The sequence below is a fragment of the Sphaerodactylus townsendi genome, linkage group LG05 (assembly GCF_021028975.2).
Source record: "Sphaerodactylus townsendi isolate TG3544 linkage group LG05, MPM_Stown_v2.3, whole genome shotgun sequence".
Taxonomy (NCBI): domain Eukaryota; kingdom Metazoa; phylum Chordata; class Lepidosauria; order Squamata; family Sphaerodactylidae; genus Sphaerodactylus; species Sphaerodactylus townsendi.
The window spans coordinates 19,933,705-19,950,009 of record NC_059429.1 but is presented as its reverse complement, the minus strand read 5'-3'; the positions used below and the strand labels follow the sequence as shown (position 1 = coordinate 19,950,009).

The 16,305-nt window shown below is 44.7% G+C and overlaps 1 protein-coding gene across 1 annotated transcript in view; it reads right to left on the bottom strand.

Annotated features, from left to right (window-relative positions):
• Window positions 1–13,248: 13,248 nt before the first annotated feature.
• LOC125433724 (phosphodiesterase 4D interacting protein) overlaps window positions 13,249–16,305 on the bottom strand; it is a 68,478-nt gene continuing 65,421 nt past the window's right edge. Inside the window, exons 20-24 of the mRNA XM_048498474.1 lie at window positions 15,768–15,884; window positions 15,529–15,663; window positions 14,885–14,997; window positions 14,353–14,354; window positions 13,249–13,713 (exon numbers count right to left, since the gene is read on the bottom strand). Coding sequence (XP_048354431.1) covers window positions 13,538–13,713; window positions 14,353–14,354; window positions 14,885–14,997; window positions 15,529–15,663; window positions 15,768–15,884 — 543 coding nt within the window. The 3' untranslated portion in view covers window positions 13,249–13,537. The remainder of the gene's footprint in view (window positions 13,714–14,352; window positions 14,355–14,884; window positions 14,998–15,528; window positions 15,664–15,767; window positions 15,885–16,305) is intronic.

Genomic DNA, 16,305 nt, shown 5'->3' with positions numbered 1-16,305 from the left:
GTCTTCTTTTGGCTAACCCTTTCCTTCACAATGCATTTGATATCTAGACCTCCAACCTCCTCTGAACCTGTTCCCATTGGACTACAGCCTTCTTCAAATAGGGCACGCAGAGAGGTCCACAGTACTCCAGACGAAGTTAGTGCAGAGTAGAATGAAACTATTACTTCTTGTGACTTCGATGCTGTTCTTTCATTTAATGCAGTCTGAAGTCTCACAGTCTTCTTTGCAGCCACATCACAATCATATTCAACTTGTGACAGGCCACAATAATCAAATCTCTTTTCCCATGTTCTACTGCCAAACTCGGCATCTCCCATCCTATACCCCTGCATTTGATTCCTTTTATTTCTTTATTTCTTAGATTTGCACGCAGCCCTTCCCCCTTTCACCCACAGGGTGGTTTCCAATGTCTGATGAAGCAGTTAATAAACAGTATAAATGTTTAAAGCTTACATTTTAAAAACAAATAGAAAGCTTAACATCTAACAACAGAAAACTAGCACAGGCCATCAGTCAGTGTATGCATGGATCCCTCATTCTATCCAACATTTGTGATCTTAAACTTGAATGGGACTTCAGCACCAGGATCAATAAGCAATATAGTAAATAATGTAGGGGGGAAAGGAACAGGAAAGAGGAGAAGGAAGGAAGAAGAAGAGTTTGGATTTATATCCCACCTTTCTTTCCTGTAAGGAGACTCAAGGTGGCTTACAAGCTCCTTTCCCTTCCTCTCCCCACAACAGACACCTGGTGAGGTAGGTGGGGCTGAGAGAGTTCCGAAGAACTGTGACTAGCCCAAGGTCACCCAGCAGGAATGCAGGAGTGTGGAAACACATCTGGTTCACCTCTGCCACTTAGGCAGGGGCTGATGGGAATTTTACTCCATGCTGGCAGGGGCTGGCAGGGGCTGATGGGAATTGTAGTCCATGAACATCTGGAGAGCCACAGGTTGCAGACCCCTGGTCTAGAAGAAGAAGGACTTTGGATTTATACCCCACCTTTCTCTCCTGTAAGGTAACTCGATGCTTACAAACTCCTTCCCTTCCTTTCCCTGCAACAGACACCTTGTGAGATAATTGAGGTTGAGAGAGTTCTGAGAGAACTGTGACCAGCCCAAGGTCACCCAACAGGCTTCAGGAGTAGGAGTGAGGAAACAAATCCACTTCACTCATGTGAAGGAGTGGGGAATCAAACTTGGCTCTCCAGATTAGAGTCCACCACTCTTAACCATTACACCACACTGCCTCACTACACTCTGCTTGCACTGGAGGTGGTAGAGAAAGGAAGCTGAACTAGAGCCACTGTCAGAAGGGCACCAGCTGCTCCAGTACTAAAAACAGCTTTGCAATACATGGCAGATGGTTGCACATAAGCCTCTTACAGAACCATCCCCCTGGAGAGAGGGCCCGCCATCTAATGGAGAGGGTGAATTTGCCTTCCCCCTCCCAGGTTTATCCAGGAACTGAAAATGTTTGTCTAAAGTTCTCCAACTTAAAATACAGCGGCTTAACAACATTTTCAGGTTCCATTAAAGAAATCCACAGGTTTCTGTAAAAGTATTTTGGCTATTCTGTTCTGGGCTTCGAGCACCTATTTCACACAGTTGTATACTCTTCCTGTAGGGCTGGAGTTCCCCATACCTTTATGGCCCTTTGACGACTCTTTGTCACTGAGATATATCTTACATTCTACAAAATGTTGCAGCAAGAACACATTTGAGCGGCTTAAAATTTATAAACATATCTAACACCACCAATGGAGGCGATTGCGGATCTCTGTCAGTCTGCAAAAGGTTGACTGCAGGTTGACAGTGGTTTAATTGAAAAACAGACAGTCAGATCAGTGCTGTGTGAGAAGAGAAAAGGGGTAGTTAACCCTTCAACCTCTGCTTGACTGCCAACTGAAACTGAACTAATCATGGTATTTGCATTTCAAAATTTTTAAAAAGAGAGGTTTTCAAAGGGTTAAATTGTGTGTCCTGTGCTCTTCACTTCCCCATTGGCTCTGAATTGATTTGCAGATACCTAATCAGCCCTTTTTAACCTGAGATCCATCTTTGTCATGGTCTGCTTGTGCCCTTATTTGCCAAGGTGGACCATTAATTGAAATAGTTACAGAAAAGTTCGTTTTCTTGCTTTTTCATAGAGGTTGAGAGTTGAGATTTGGCCTTCTTATGTTGTGGCATCAGATGTAATGTTGATTGGTTTATGTGCACTTAAGTTGATTAGCTTCTATTTTGTTACAAACCAATCTGTTGTCAATAAGCACATGATTATGATAGGGGATGGGGTGGTCTACAAATCTAAACAATAAATAAAATAAATACAAATAAATATGCCCTTCTAATGATAAACAAATCCGATTTCTCCAGATGGATGTCCCAAACGACTAGGTTCCCGAGCCCAAAAGGGAAGGGGTGGGATATTAAAATAAATCAATCAATGCACGTTGTGCGTTTTTATATATTACAAGAAAGGAAGTGAAAGAATAGACCTTCCGGGCTCTTCCACTAGAAACTGGGAATCTGGCCTCAGGGCGCCAATTTTCAACAGAGCTGTCAACAGAAGATATGCAGCACTGCTAATACTTTCCCAGCCCTTTATTAACCAACCACACCTCTCTCAGCTCTCTTCTCCAATATCTCACTAAAGTCTCTCTTTCGGAAGCACATCAAAGCCCTACTGTGTTATTGCACAAAATTGGCACAAATATGGACAACTCAAGCTTGGTAGAGAATTGGGTCTGGCTATCTTAAATGAATTCAGATCTTCTGGGCCAGATGAATTGCATTCTAGTATATTTAAAGAAGTATGCTGATACACCTGTAGAGCCAGCGAAGTGTAGTGGTTAAGAGCAGTGGACTCTAATTCTGAGGAACCGGGTTTGATTCCCCACTCCTCCACAAGAGTGGCAGTTCCTAGTCTGGGGAATTAGGTTTGTTTCCCCACTCCTAGATTCCTGCTAGATGAAATTGGGCTAGTCACAGTTCTCTCAGAACTCTCTCAGCCCCGCCTACCTCACATGGTGTCTGTTGTGGGGAGAGGAAGGGAAAGGAGTTTGTAAGCTGCTTTGAGACACCTCACAGGAGATGAAGACGGGATATAACTCCAAACTCTTCTTTTTCTGCTTCTTCTAGAAATCCTGTCATCTTTGGGATATCCTTGAAGGTTAGGTGCCACAAGACTGAAGAAAAACAAAAGATGTCCCAGTTTTCACTTAAAAAGAGAGAGAGAAAGAAGAAAGGCAGGACTGGGGGAAAGAGGAACTGTGAAACTAACCACACTATCATTCTAATTCCAATATCTTGGAGGATACCAAAACAATACAGCCATCCATCTGTGAACATCTTGAAAACATTGCTACAGAAGGCAGCGTAGATTGGTCAACAATAAATCCTGCCAGATTGATTCCCCCCCCCCTCTTTTTTTCTTTACTGTGGATCATGGGAATGCTGTAGGCCCACATATACCTGATTTCAGCAAGGCGTTTGTCAAAGTCCCCAATGTTAGCCAACAGATTAAAACTCAGACTTGATGACAGTACCGTAAAGTGGATTCTCAGCTGGTCAGAGAACCAGCCTGAAGGAGAGCTCATCGACAGTCCATCATCTGTTTGGAGGGAAGTCTTAAATGGGTCCCAGAAGGTTTCGCAGTCTTCAGTATTTCTATCCATGACTTGAAGGGGTGAAGGAAATCCTTATCAAAATTTGCAAAAGGGCACAAAACCAGGAGGAACAGCTAACACCTTAGAAGACCGAAAGGAAATTAAAAAATGATACTGACAGACTTTCCAAAGGCATCCAGCTGTCCACTGTGAGAAACAAGATGCTGGACCAGATAGAACCTAATGTTTAAGAAGATGCATTTCCCATGACAACATTTCTGAAGGGTGTCTTAGTCGTCTGGTTTTGCACTCCATTTGTCTCCCAAAGGCATTCCTTTGCTGTATTTATCACATTAAATTATCATCAACATAAGTCTCAGTTCTCCACCTCCAGCCTTGGCAGTTTCCCATTGCCAACAGGCACGAAGTTGGCCTCAAACTGGACCACCTTTAGCACAATGAGAAGGGAGCCACAACAAGGTGCCACAAAGCAGTGGCGTAACTGTCAGAGGAATGTGGGGTCATATGTCCCTGGGCGCCACTCTTTTGATCACGTGGAGGGTGCAAAATGCCCCCCACCCTGCTCTGGCGGAAGCCGCTGGGAGGATCGTACTGCCTGCCCTTTCGGACGGAGGATGTCCTGCTGGGCTGGGCAACTGGGGCTCCTTCCTGTGAGCTCTGCGGCAGGTTGGATGGCCTGGCGTGGCCCCAGCAGTCACAAGGCAGCTGGTGGGTGGGGAGGTGGCGGGCGGGCTGGGTGCCCTGGTGCGGCATTCGGCACAGGAGCAGCAGCAGGAGGATAGCTGTTGTTCTCACCCTCCTGGATTTCTCCACCTCCAAGCTTCCCTCATCCAGGCAACAGGGGAACTCGTGGGGCTGGGCAAGGGGGGCGCAAAGGGTGTGTGGATGTGCGTGGGGTTGCCCCAGGTGCCATTTAATGCTGGTACCCCTCTGCCACAAAGCATATGGGAAATACCTCAGTGGTATAAAGTCTCTGTATAAGTGATATTCCTTTAGGGAAAATCCAAAAAATAACATGAGATGTACAGAACACCTGGCAATTGGAATCCTTCCTACTAATGCTTTTTTTAAATTTTCCTTAAAGGGACATAATTTATTTGAGTTCTAAGCGTACATTTTGGGACCCCCTTGTTGTTTGTAATCCACGTTGTGTAATTTTCTTTATTGTTGGTATTTTGGTTTTTTGATACAGACTTTTAAATTATTTCCATTAAAGGTTTAATTTTAATGCAGTTCTTGGAGCCAGACAGAGGTTTTCTTTTTGTGGTACTGGTGGGACATTCCCAGGGTCAGAGCTGACTTTACTCAGCTTCCTGGGGGCTTTCAGCCTGGGAATGCCCCTTTTGCTGGCAGCGACTTATCCTAGCACAAATGCAGGCACAGCAAATTGGGCTGCATAGAGGACTTACAGTATAGCAGGTTTTTTTAAAAAAAATCCTTGCCAAGCTGCCGGGAAACCTCTTTGGAGGAAGTGTGGCCTTTGGTCACTACAAAACCCCGTCTGCCATGGACTGGGCTGCCTGGCTTTTGATAATCCCCCAAAGCAGTGAGACAATAAGCTGAAACCTGATTTGCTTTGAGGACAATTACTTCCTTTACATCAGTCGTTCTCAACCTGGGGGTCGGGACCCCTTTGGGGGTCAAACGGCCCTTTCACAGGGGTCGCCTAAGACTCTCGGCATCAGTGTTCTCCATCTGTAAAATGGATAAATGTTAGGGTTGGGGGTCACCACAACATGAGGAACTGTATTAAAGGGCCGCGGCATTAGGAAGGTTGATACTGCTATACATGGTTAAGCAATGTTAATGAACTCTGACAATTTTAGCATTTATCTGCACTTTAAATATAGGGTTAATTTTTCATGCCTGTATTTTTAATGTCAATTTTTCTTTTATCATTAAAGGTAAAAGTTTCTATAGGTGTTCCATCTGGTTTTGTGTCAATAGTTCAAAGGATTGACCTCAACCCCCCCCCCCTACTCTTTTGTATTATCAGAATTAAAGATTGTTAATCACCTGATAATTGATCAATCCTGAAGAACTTCGCTGCTAAACAGTTTTGTACAGGCAAAGCCTTTAAAAGAGTTTAGTGCATGGCCTCTACTTGGATGTGGGAGAGAATCTCTCCTTATAATCCCACAGATGGGGTGAGAAGAGACTGAATGGTGCTCAAGAGATCCAGCCAGGACAATACCTACCATAGTTTGATGCAGTGCTGAAGAACAAAAACCAAATAGGGAAGGAAGTCAACAAATCAATTAAATGAGAGGAAAATGGGAAACAGGTCAGGAAGAACAGCAAGAAAAAAAGCACTTGGCGGGCAGATTTGCCCCACATATAATGCCTTTAAAAGACTGCCAATTGCTTGGGGAGCCGGGTGGGAATGTCCTGTTCCCTTTAGTAGAGGCTTTGTAGAATGTTATTTACCAGATGTTATTTACCTCAATGGCCCCCAAAGCTTCATATCCCCGTTTCCACACACAGAGCCTCAATTTTAATGAACAGAATGTTTCTCTCTAGGCCTGTAGGCAAACTCAAGCCCTAACAGAAAGGTGCCTTTGAGATCAGCTAAAGTTTTTTCTTGACATTGGGAAGCACAGGCGACAGTTTATATAACTGCACATCATGCTGCTTCAAGGCAAACTACTGTTAAATGCGCAACTGTACTTTAGTGGTTATAAAGGAAGGAAGGATTTCGGCACACACGGCCTTACATCTCCTCACTTTGTGGTTATGAAAAAAAATCCGTGCTTGCCAAAATTCATCCTTCCCTGTGGCGTTTTGATACATCAGTTCTGTGGGTGTTTTATTTTTATGATTTAATGTGTGGTCTTATATGTATGCTATTGTGATTTAAAAGGACAGGCCTGTAGGATAAGAAAGAACGGATCTGGATGGTTGATTGAAATGCATTATGATTGGATGGTAGTTATGCCCTGGGGGCAAGGCTGACTGGTTTGAGAAGAGAGTTTTGGTTCAAAATGTGTGGGGAGCAGAGTGAGGTGCTGTGGAGAATGTGAGGAATCTGTGTTCTTTGTGGAAATTAGCCTTAGTGGCAAGTCAGGAAGTTAAGCATTGTGGAAGTTATTAACCTAAGTGGCTAGGTCTATTTTCAGAAGCTTTAGAGAAGGAAGAACTACTGCACCTATCTGAAACCATTACACTTAAAGACCTTTACTGAAAATGTTATGGTGTTATACTTCTTAATAAGTTTTATTTATGTTTAAGAGATCATTGTTGTATTTAAAGGATCCGCTTTTACCTCAGCTACCTCTGTGCATTGACTGTTCTGTCATTCTGCCAAATTTAACTAAGTCATCATATTCTTTGGGTCCATCTAAGAGTTCTATGGCAAGAACCTTTGGTGACAATGAGACTAAGCAGGAAATGCTACGGCAAGAAAGGTTGGTACATCACCCCATAGCATTACGGAGCGGTGCCTGTACTGGTGTTACATATGAGGGGCCTCAAAAAAGAGCAAAATATGATATTCCCTTCCCACTCACTATTCAAAGCAACAGAGCTCCACTTCTTGTGATGTTATGGAGGTCCTCCTAGACCAGTGGTGGTGAACCTTTGGCACTCCAGATGTTATGGACTACAATTCCCATCAGCCCCTGCCAGCATGGCCAATTGGCCATGCTGGCAGGGGCTGATGGGAATTGTAGTCCATAACATCTGGAGTGCCAAAGGTTCGCCACCACGGTCCTAGACAGCCACAAGCATGTACAGAGGAAACAGCTCTCAGTGCCTCTTTAGGCTAGCACCTCTGTTACCAGCCCTCCAAATGCTAACAGGGCAATCTTGGAAGCAAAAGATAATTAGAGGGTTGTGGGTGGGGAAGCAGGCAACGTTCTGGCACAATGATCCTGGGACCCACAAAGACAAACACATAGCTGGACATCAGAATATGTTACACCTCTCAAAATACATTTTTGAGCCACTTGAAAAGGGAAGTCAGAAGCCTCCTAACCTTCTTCCAGGTGAAGAAGGCATTTTGACTCATTACAGAGCTCTCATCTGGAAGTACATGAAACCAGAGCCTCAGTCAGTCCTGGCCCCCTAGTGACCATGCATGCATTCATCCCCTTTCAAGCATATAACCAGAACATCTTAGTTTAGACAGAGACACTTTAAGTTATTTCACACAATGTTGTTCCTCCAGATAATTGTACCTAGGATCAACAAATAACTGGAGGAAAAAATGCTCTCTCTATAGTACAGGCGTAATGGGATACTATTTACTTCCATGCCCTGGAAAAGTTTCAATTGCCCTTGAGAATTGGACATTTTTCTCCAGGCCTGGCGACCCATCTGAAGTAGCTCAGCAAACAAGGAGTTCAGGGATTACCGTCATGAGAAAGGCGTCACACACCTTCCCGTACACAAAGGTATGCATTGACTGAAGACAGTGAAAAGGTTCATGCTGAGGGGGAACCATTAAAAAAACTAAAAGTAAAATAAAAGAACAAATGCTGAAACATTCAAACTCAGTTGGTCTTTAATTCGCAGGGTAATGATATTACAAGACAACACGTACACTATAAAAGCTTCAAGCATGCGATCTCACACAGGGCTGTGTGCATGAACCTGGAAACACGACCACTGGTGTCCTAGAAGTTTGGTATGGTGTTTTCTGTGGATCTAGGCTCATGGTGGTCTTTTACCATACTGGAAGGATAAATGGTAACAGAGGCTCTGTGTACTGCAGAGATGGAGTGGCTCGGTGGTACTGCATCTCTTTGGCGTGCCCGAGGTCTCGGGTTCAATTCCTGGCACCTCCAGTTAAAAGCAACAGGTGGCAAGTGACATGAAAGAACTCTGAGTGATACCTTGGAGAGCCGCTGCGGTCAGAGTAGACAACACAGACTTTGACAGAAAAGCTGTCTGACCCTGTATAAGGCAGCTTCATGTGTTCATACTCAGCACTGAAGTGTACAGCAGACATTTACCACCCCACCCTTCCACCCCCACTCCATTTTCTCTCTTCGACTGAGTATTGGGAAGTTTCTTGAAGCATTTGGGGGAGAGGAGAGACTGTAAACACTGAGATTTCCCTCAGAACTGCAGACTCTGCAATGAACTCGAAGGTTACATGCAGCTAGTGATAATGATAATGGAATTCATGGGTAAAACAAAACTGGTAAGAACACCAGAGGAGAGAGAGAGTTGAGGGGAAGAACAGAAAAAACTTTGGCTAGACATCTGGACTTTCATTGGGTTGAAACAAATACCAGGACTTGCTACAGGCAACAGAACTGGCAAGTCCAATGGGATTTAGGTTGTACATGGTATCACACCATCAGCATGGTTAAGAACAAGGCATGCTGGTCCAAAGCAGATCCAACAGAAGGAGAAACATGAACATATCTCCCCATTTTGTAAAGTTAACAGTCAAGACCCCCGATCCTTGTGTCAGACCAAGATCACTGAAGGTAAAGAAGGGCAATACTTGTGTAATTTTTTTAAAATAGTGCAGGGTAGGATATTTGTAAAATAAAGTTTAAGGGCACTTTCGCACATGCCGAATAATGCACTTTCAATCCACGTTCACAATTGTTTGCAAGTGGATTTTGCTATTTCACACAGTAAAACCCAGCTGAAAAGTGCATTTATTCTGCATGTGTGAAAGTGCCCTAAGTGAGAGAGACAGTTTTATTGGTTGGTTTTATTGATGGCAGATGGTCTAAAACAGCTTTAATTTTGCTATTTCTATAACCATTTATGGCTCTTCATTTTAGGTGGAGTAATGATCATGATACTGTTGCTATATCTGTTTTTATTTTAATGTTTGAGGATGTTTCCAACTATAATTTGGTGGTGTGCAAAACAATGAATATTTGCACAGGACAAACAAATCACCGCTTTCTCATCAAGGTGACATCTACCTTGGATCTCTCAGGGCTCGGGAGTAAATCATTTGGAATAGGAAAATATTAATTTTTTCTGGATGGATTCCAAGTGCTCCTGGGCGTGGGAGACGAGAAAGAGAGGGTTTTTTATTTATTAAATATATGAAGGAGATAAATTACAACTGGAAATGTTGGCAAGGAATCCAAGAGAAAATCTGGAATGAATCTTCAAGTATGTACAGAAACTTCATGATGGAAACACATCCACAGCAAGCAAAAGGTAAGATTCAATTACTCTGACTCTGCTATGCCTTCTTCTAACCCCGTGGTGGCGAACCTATGGCACACCAGATGTTCATGGACTATAATTCCCATCAGCCCCTGCCTCAAATTGGCCATGCTGGCAGGGGCTGATGGAGTATGCAGTCTCATAATTTATCCTGGAAGATGCTATGGGATTCACTCAGCATTGTCAATCAAAAGCAGTTAAGCAGGATCTAATCCATTAAAACAATCCCTAGACTGGCACATTAACACACCAGTTTACACAAGCGAATGGATGACAGACAGTGAAGCTTGATAGTCTACCTTCTATGATGCAGATGGAAGTGGCTATACAAATCTAGGACTTCAAATTAGGGAGTTTGGCTACAAGGCATGTACCCTAATGGGATAGGCGGCCATAATACGGCCCAGATACCAGAAACCTTTGAATTCCCCCACACAAGAGTGAGCTTATTTTACCTTGCCTAATTCGTAAGGTAAGGTTTATTTGCTTTTTCTGACCTACAGTCAGAATGAAAACAGAGCTACCCTGGATATCAATGTATTTCGTCAATGCTTGCGAAGGCTTTCACGGCTAGGAATGCACTGGGGTGCTGTGTGGTTTCCGGACTGTATGGCTGTGTTCTAGCAGCATACTTCTGACGTTTCACCTGCATCTGTGGCTGGCATCTGTGGCTGGCAGGCGAAATGTCAGGAGAGAATGCTGTTAGAACACAGCTCTACAGCCCGGAAACCACACAGCACCCCAACCCTGATATTGTCAGATCTCAGAAGCTAAGCAAGGTTGTTCCTGGCTAGCTTTTGGATGGGAAAGCACCAAGGAATACCAAAGTCACAATGCAGAGGCAGGCAATGGCAAATCACCTCTGTTAGTCTCTTGCCGATGGACTGTCATAAATCGGCTGCAACTTGACGGCACTATACATACACAGGCAATTTGCTTTCCATATATTCAGTTGCTACTTCATCAGTTAGAAGAGTTAAGCCCTGCCATCTGTATTCGGAGCTTGACTACAACAGAGTCTCCTACTGTGTTTCCCTGAAAATAAGACACGATCTTATATTAATTTTTGCACCAAAAGATGCATTAGGGCTTATTTTCAGGGAAATACGGTACTTTCACAATTCATTAAGGCCAGGCTCTAGCCAGCCCTTTGCTTCCCTGTCACGCGTGTGGTACAAGCTGCATCCTCCATTGGCGGCAGGAGCACCCTACTGGATCCCCACAACCATCCTGATCTGCTTAACCTGGGGCTTATTTTTGGAGTGGGGCTTATACGCCTTTTAAAGCCTCCCTCCAAAATAATGCCTGAAAGACTATCATAGGGAGCTTGTTATTTTTTCCAAAGGTAGGAGGGGCTTATTTTCAGGGAGGGAAACAGGTGGCTGTTTTCAAAGCAGCGATCTGTAGTAATAACACCACAGGAAGTGTGGTGATGGCTGCTTCACTAACCCGGATAGCTTTAAAAAGGGGGCATTGCAGACAGCAGATTTATGGAGGAGAAGTCAATCTATGGCTACCAATCTTGATCCTCCTTAATCTGAGACTGCAAATGCCTTAGCAGACCAAGTGCTCGGTAGCAGCAGAAAGCCATTGCTTTCACATCCTGCATGTGAGCTCCCAAAGGCACCTGGTGGGCCACTGCAAGTAGCTGGACTAGATGGACTCTGGTCTGATCCAGCAAGCTTATTTTTATGTTCTTAGTATTTGGAAGCATAATCATTTTGTAAAAGCAAGTTTCAGCTGCTTCCTGGAAAATGATCCTATTGCAGTCCCCTTGCTGGATCAGACCAAGAAAGATTTTGTTTTGTTTCTCCAGCAGCACAAGGGGGCTACAGTATGTCCTACAGATCGTCATTAGCATTTGGGTGGTTAAGCAGGTTGCATGTTCGTCCATTACATGGAGGTTTCTGCTTTAGCTATCGTAACTAGTAAGGAAGACGGGACTTCCTGATCCTCTTCCGGAGCCAAAATGTGGGCATGAATTCCACATCTTAATGTTTCGTTACAGAACAAGAATCCAGCATGAATCAGATTATGCAAAGCCAGGTAGAATTGCTGACCCAGCTGCAAAGCCGGAAGGAAAAGCTGCGTCCCCAAGGAAGAGACATGCACATGCAGGACCCTTCATGCCATTCTGAAGCCAACGCTGCCCCTCAGCTTCAAATCAGGTCCATGGATTCAACACAGGGCTCGAACTCCTTGGTTCTTTCCGCACAAACCAAATACTACAGGACATAAAACGTTTCCCGTGCATGGTTTTCAGCCCACAATCTTTTATTTCCTGCCTCAAAAGGTTTTATTTGCATGCCGTCCTCAAGCGCTTCTTTCTCTGAAAATGTTTTCGAAACATTTTCACGGTGTGCGGAGGCCTTTAAGATGTTTCCTATCGCTCTCTATAGTCCCTGGACCTCCTTGTCTGCACTATTTTCTCTCTCATGCTGGCCGTCGTGCACTACATTTCTGTCATTTTTTTTTTATTGGGGGGAGAGTCATGTCTATGTAGCTACACAGACATGATCCTTAGAGAACGGCAGCACAAAGCTTTAAAGCATCATAGCCACAAATCTAAGAAGTAAACAAAACGACAAAATGGTGGCCAGAAAGCTTTTTTGAAGGGGGTGAGTGCGGACAAATGAGGAGCTTTGAAAACATTTGCAAAACATTTTCAGAGGCTTGTGCGGGAAAGGCCCTTGTCTCTTTCCAGAGGAGGATGAGCATGGTGGTCTCCTGACATTCAACCAGCCCAAACACAAAGTTTAAGCTGAAACCTCCAAGGCTGACTTGAGAGGGGTTGAAAATGAGCCGTTATGGTTCTATGGCTCTCTTGGGGAGAGACTGGTTGTAGCATGCCTTCTGTAGGGCAATTGCTTAATATAAGGATTGTTGCCCAAATTTACTGCAGTCCTTCTTTGGCCACAACTGGAATACAGGCCAAGGGGCAGTGCCTTTGTTAAAATAAAAAAGACTTAAATTTTGCTATTGAGAAGCTTAAACCCAGGTCTCTGGTCTCAGGAATAAGCCAACTATTGGCTCCTTGAAGTTTACTAATCTTATTAAAATGACACTGTTAGAAGCTAGTGTGGTAGAGTGGTTAGATTTAGATGGCCTGTATGGCCTCTTCTAACTCTATGATGGTTGGAATATAAACTGGGAAGCCTGAGTTCAAAACCCGACCCTGACATGAAATTCCATGTCTAACGTTGGGCTGGTCTCTTCCACTCTGCCTGACCTACCTTACAGGGTTCTCATGAAGGGAGAATCCTGTCTCCAAGCTCTTTGGAGAAAGGGTGGGATACAAATACACCAAAATAAACAAACAAACCAATAAACAAATTTTGTGTTGAGGGAGTCTCCATTTCCCCGGGAATATTCTGGACGAGGACGATGGGGAACTGGGACTCAACGTGAGAACGCTTCACCAGCACACTCCCTCATGTGTGTCTGTTATATAGTACACAACAATTAACACAAATTCTGAAGGAATTGGAGGTGGGGAATAAACTTTATTTAGCCAAACAGGAGGGAAGGAGAAAGAAAGTGGGGGATGGGGAAGCAACTGAAGAGGGAATGATTTAGATGACGGAAATCTACTTTCCAAACCTCCCTGACACGGCAGGATCGCGCCAGGAACGTGAATGGCGGCACACAGGCAGCCATTTCCAGTCAATGCCACCGGACTACTAGTAGGGAACTAACCAGCCCTCCCAATTTCGAGACAGGCCGCGCTCTGTTAGTGATCAGCTTCTATTCTGCAGCAGCGTGAAGGCAGAATTCAGAAGGCATGCTTGGGCAGGACTGTCACACGATGATGTTTCCCACCTCCGTTTGTGTCCAGCGAGTCCAGCCTGAGCAAGCGCTCCAAGGTTCTCCCAAGAGCCTCTTCTAGCCTTTTGTGGAGTGCCCGGGCCCCGTCCAGTTCAGCATACAGCGTGCCTGTTTCTTGCTCTGCTGCCAGGAGGCCATGCAAAGAAGGAAGCAGATTAGGAGGAGAAGAAGTGTTTGGATTTATACCCCGCCCTTCTCCCCTGCAAAGTCTCTCAAAGCAGCTCACAAACTCCCAAGTATTCCCCTTATCCATCTGAACCCCTGGTACTACACATCTGAAGATGCCCTGAAAAGGTTCTAATAAGCAAACAAGGCAAGGTGCCATATTTATATGCAGCAGTGGCGTAGTGGTTAAGAGCAGGTTCATTCTAATCTGGAGGAACCGGGTTTGATTCCCCGCTCTGCTGCTTGAGCTGTGGAGGCTTACCGGGGTAATTCAGGATTAGCCTGTGCATCTCCCGCCTTGACGCCCAGCTGGGTGACCTTGGGCTAGTCACAGCTTCTCTGAGCTTTCTCAGCCCTACCTACCTCACAGGGTGTTTGTTGTGGGGGAGGAGGGAAAGGAGATTGTAAGCAGCACATTGCCTCTCTACAGAAGAAGAAAGGTTGGGAAAATAAATCCCGACATGAAGGCAGACTTTGTGAGGTAGGTGAAGCCAGGAGAGAGAGAACTAGAAAACTGTGACTAGCTAGAATTAAGCCTAGCAGGCTTCACATGTCACAGGAACAGGAACAAATCCAGTTGACAAGATTAGAGTCTGCTGCTCATGTGGAGGAGTGCGGAATCAAACACTGTTCTCTAGATTAGAGTCCGCCACGCATAACCATTACACCGTGCTGGCTTCCAAGGATAAGACTATGGAGTTGTTCTGCCAAGGGCGATTGATTACCTTTCCTGTCAAACTGAATTGCCAACATAATGGGCACCATTGCATGGGTCTCTCTCGTTCTCTCAAGAACACAGCAAAGCTGGGAGAGGCAGAAGAACAATCCTGGCAGTACAGTATAAACACTTTCCCCCTTAACAACCCTCTAATTTTTAAAAAATAAATTCAGCATTAAGCATATGTTTCACTGGCTAACTGTGAGAGCAAGACTTGAATCCAATAGCATCTTAAGGACCACCAAGATTTCCTTTTGAGAGTCAAAAGCTCCCTTCATCAGATCGCTGGGAAAGGGTATAGGAAAGAAACAAAACCAGAGCAAAACAGACACTGTTTGTCATAGCCATTCACATCTACAGCTATTTAGAAACGCGCCGTGTCTTGTAGCTACTGGAAACCGGTTTCCTCACCTGTTGGGATGAGCATGGAATTTCACCAAAGTGCTGTAGAGCTGCTTTTCTGTTTGCAGGGATTCATTCAGATGATTCTTCTCTGCTGCCAGCTCCTCCAATACCAGCAACAGCTGTAAAGAAAAGCGTTGTTTCATTATATAGCAAGCACAGATGTGACTGTGCACACAAACCAAAGTGGGGAAACTCTCACCAAGAGATACTCAAGACGCACTCCCAAATATACCCCGAGGTGTATCCTTGGGAGTTTATATTTCCTTACTTACTGATGACACACCCCTCACACTGGTGAGATCCAGGGTGCAACCAAACAGACAGCGCCATCCTGGTTCTATAGCCTGAACCAAGATGGCTTTGACAGAAAGCAGTGTTACAGAACAATGGAGAAGATGAAACACTGATGCGGTAAATGAGCATATTTTACAATGGAAGGTTCAGTGCAGTGTAATGGAAAGAGTGTTATACTTCAAATGGGGGAATTTTTGCTTTGTCAAGTAGCTTTCTTGGAGATCTTTGGTCAGTCATTAACTTTTAACCTCACTGGGTTTCCGAGGAGATGAAAACGTGCACGACACAAGTAAAATACACCGAGCAAGCCTGAGGCTACTGCACGGTAGGGAACACATTTCCGCCATACCTGATGCTTCCTGTTTCCCGCGGCTTCCTGACACCTTGCGATTCACTCTTGAAACGACTTTTTCGCGAAGCATCAGAACTTCCTGGGTCAGCCTCTCCACAGCCGGCATTTCTTCTGGATCGACCAGCTGCATCTGCAGGTCCTGGAAGTCAACGAGAACTGTTTTGCTTGGAAGAAAATGAGGAAATGCTGCTCATAGCCTAGGCCATAGTTTTCTCAAACTGTGAGGACGCTGGTCACACCCACCTTGATAAGTTCCTCTTTGATCTGGATGCTCCGTGTGAGAGATTCGACATCGGAGGCTTGAACCTGCAGTTCGTGCTCTTGGGAAACCACCACAGACTGAAGAGCGGAGAGTTCCAGCTACGGAGGAGAGGAGGAAACGGTTTTACAAAAGGAAATGCCACTTGTTGCCCACTCTGGCAGCATACTAGCCATCCCAATGCATTAGATAGTCCCACTAGAGGATTTTTTCAGACCAAACTGTGAACTCTTCACAGGTTTCCTTAGCAAAATGGTAGGAGTGCAGATATTAAATACTGGCTCCGGAACCAGCATCGATTCCATAATAAACTAAAAAAAGGGGGGGGGATTACAAAATGGCGGCCAGGAATCGTTTCAAGGGGGTGAGTGCGGACATAACGCATGGTAAAAGGAAGGATTTAAAACATCTTAGAAACCATTTTGGGGATTTGTGTGAAAAGGGCCTATGTCAGTGGTGGCAAACCTATGGCACTCCAGATGTTCATGGACTACAATTCCCATCAGCCCCTGCCAGCATGCC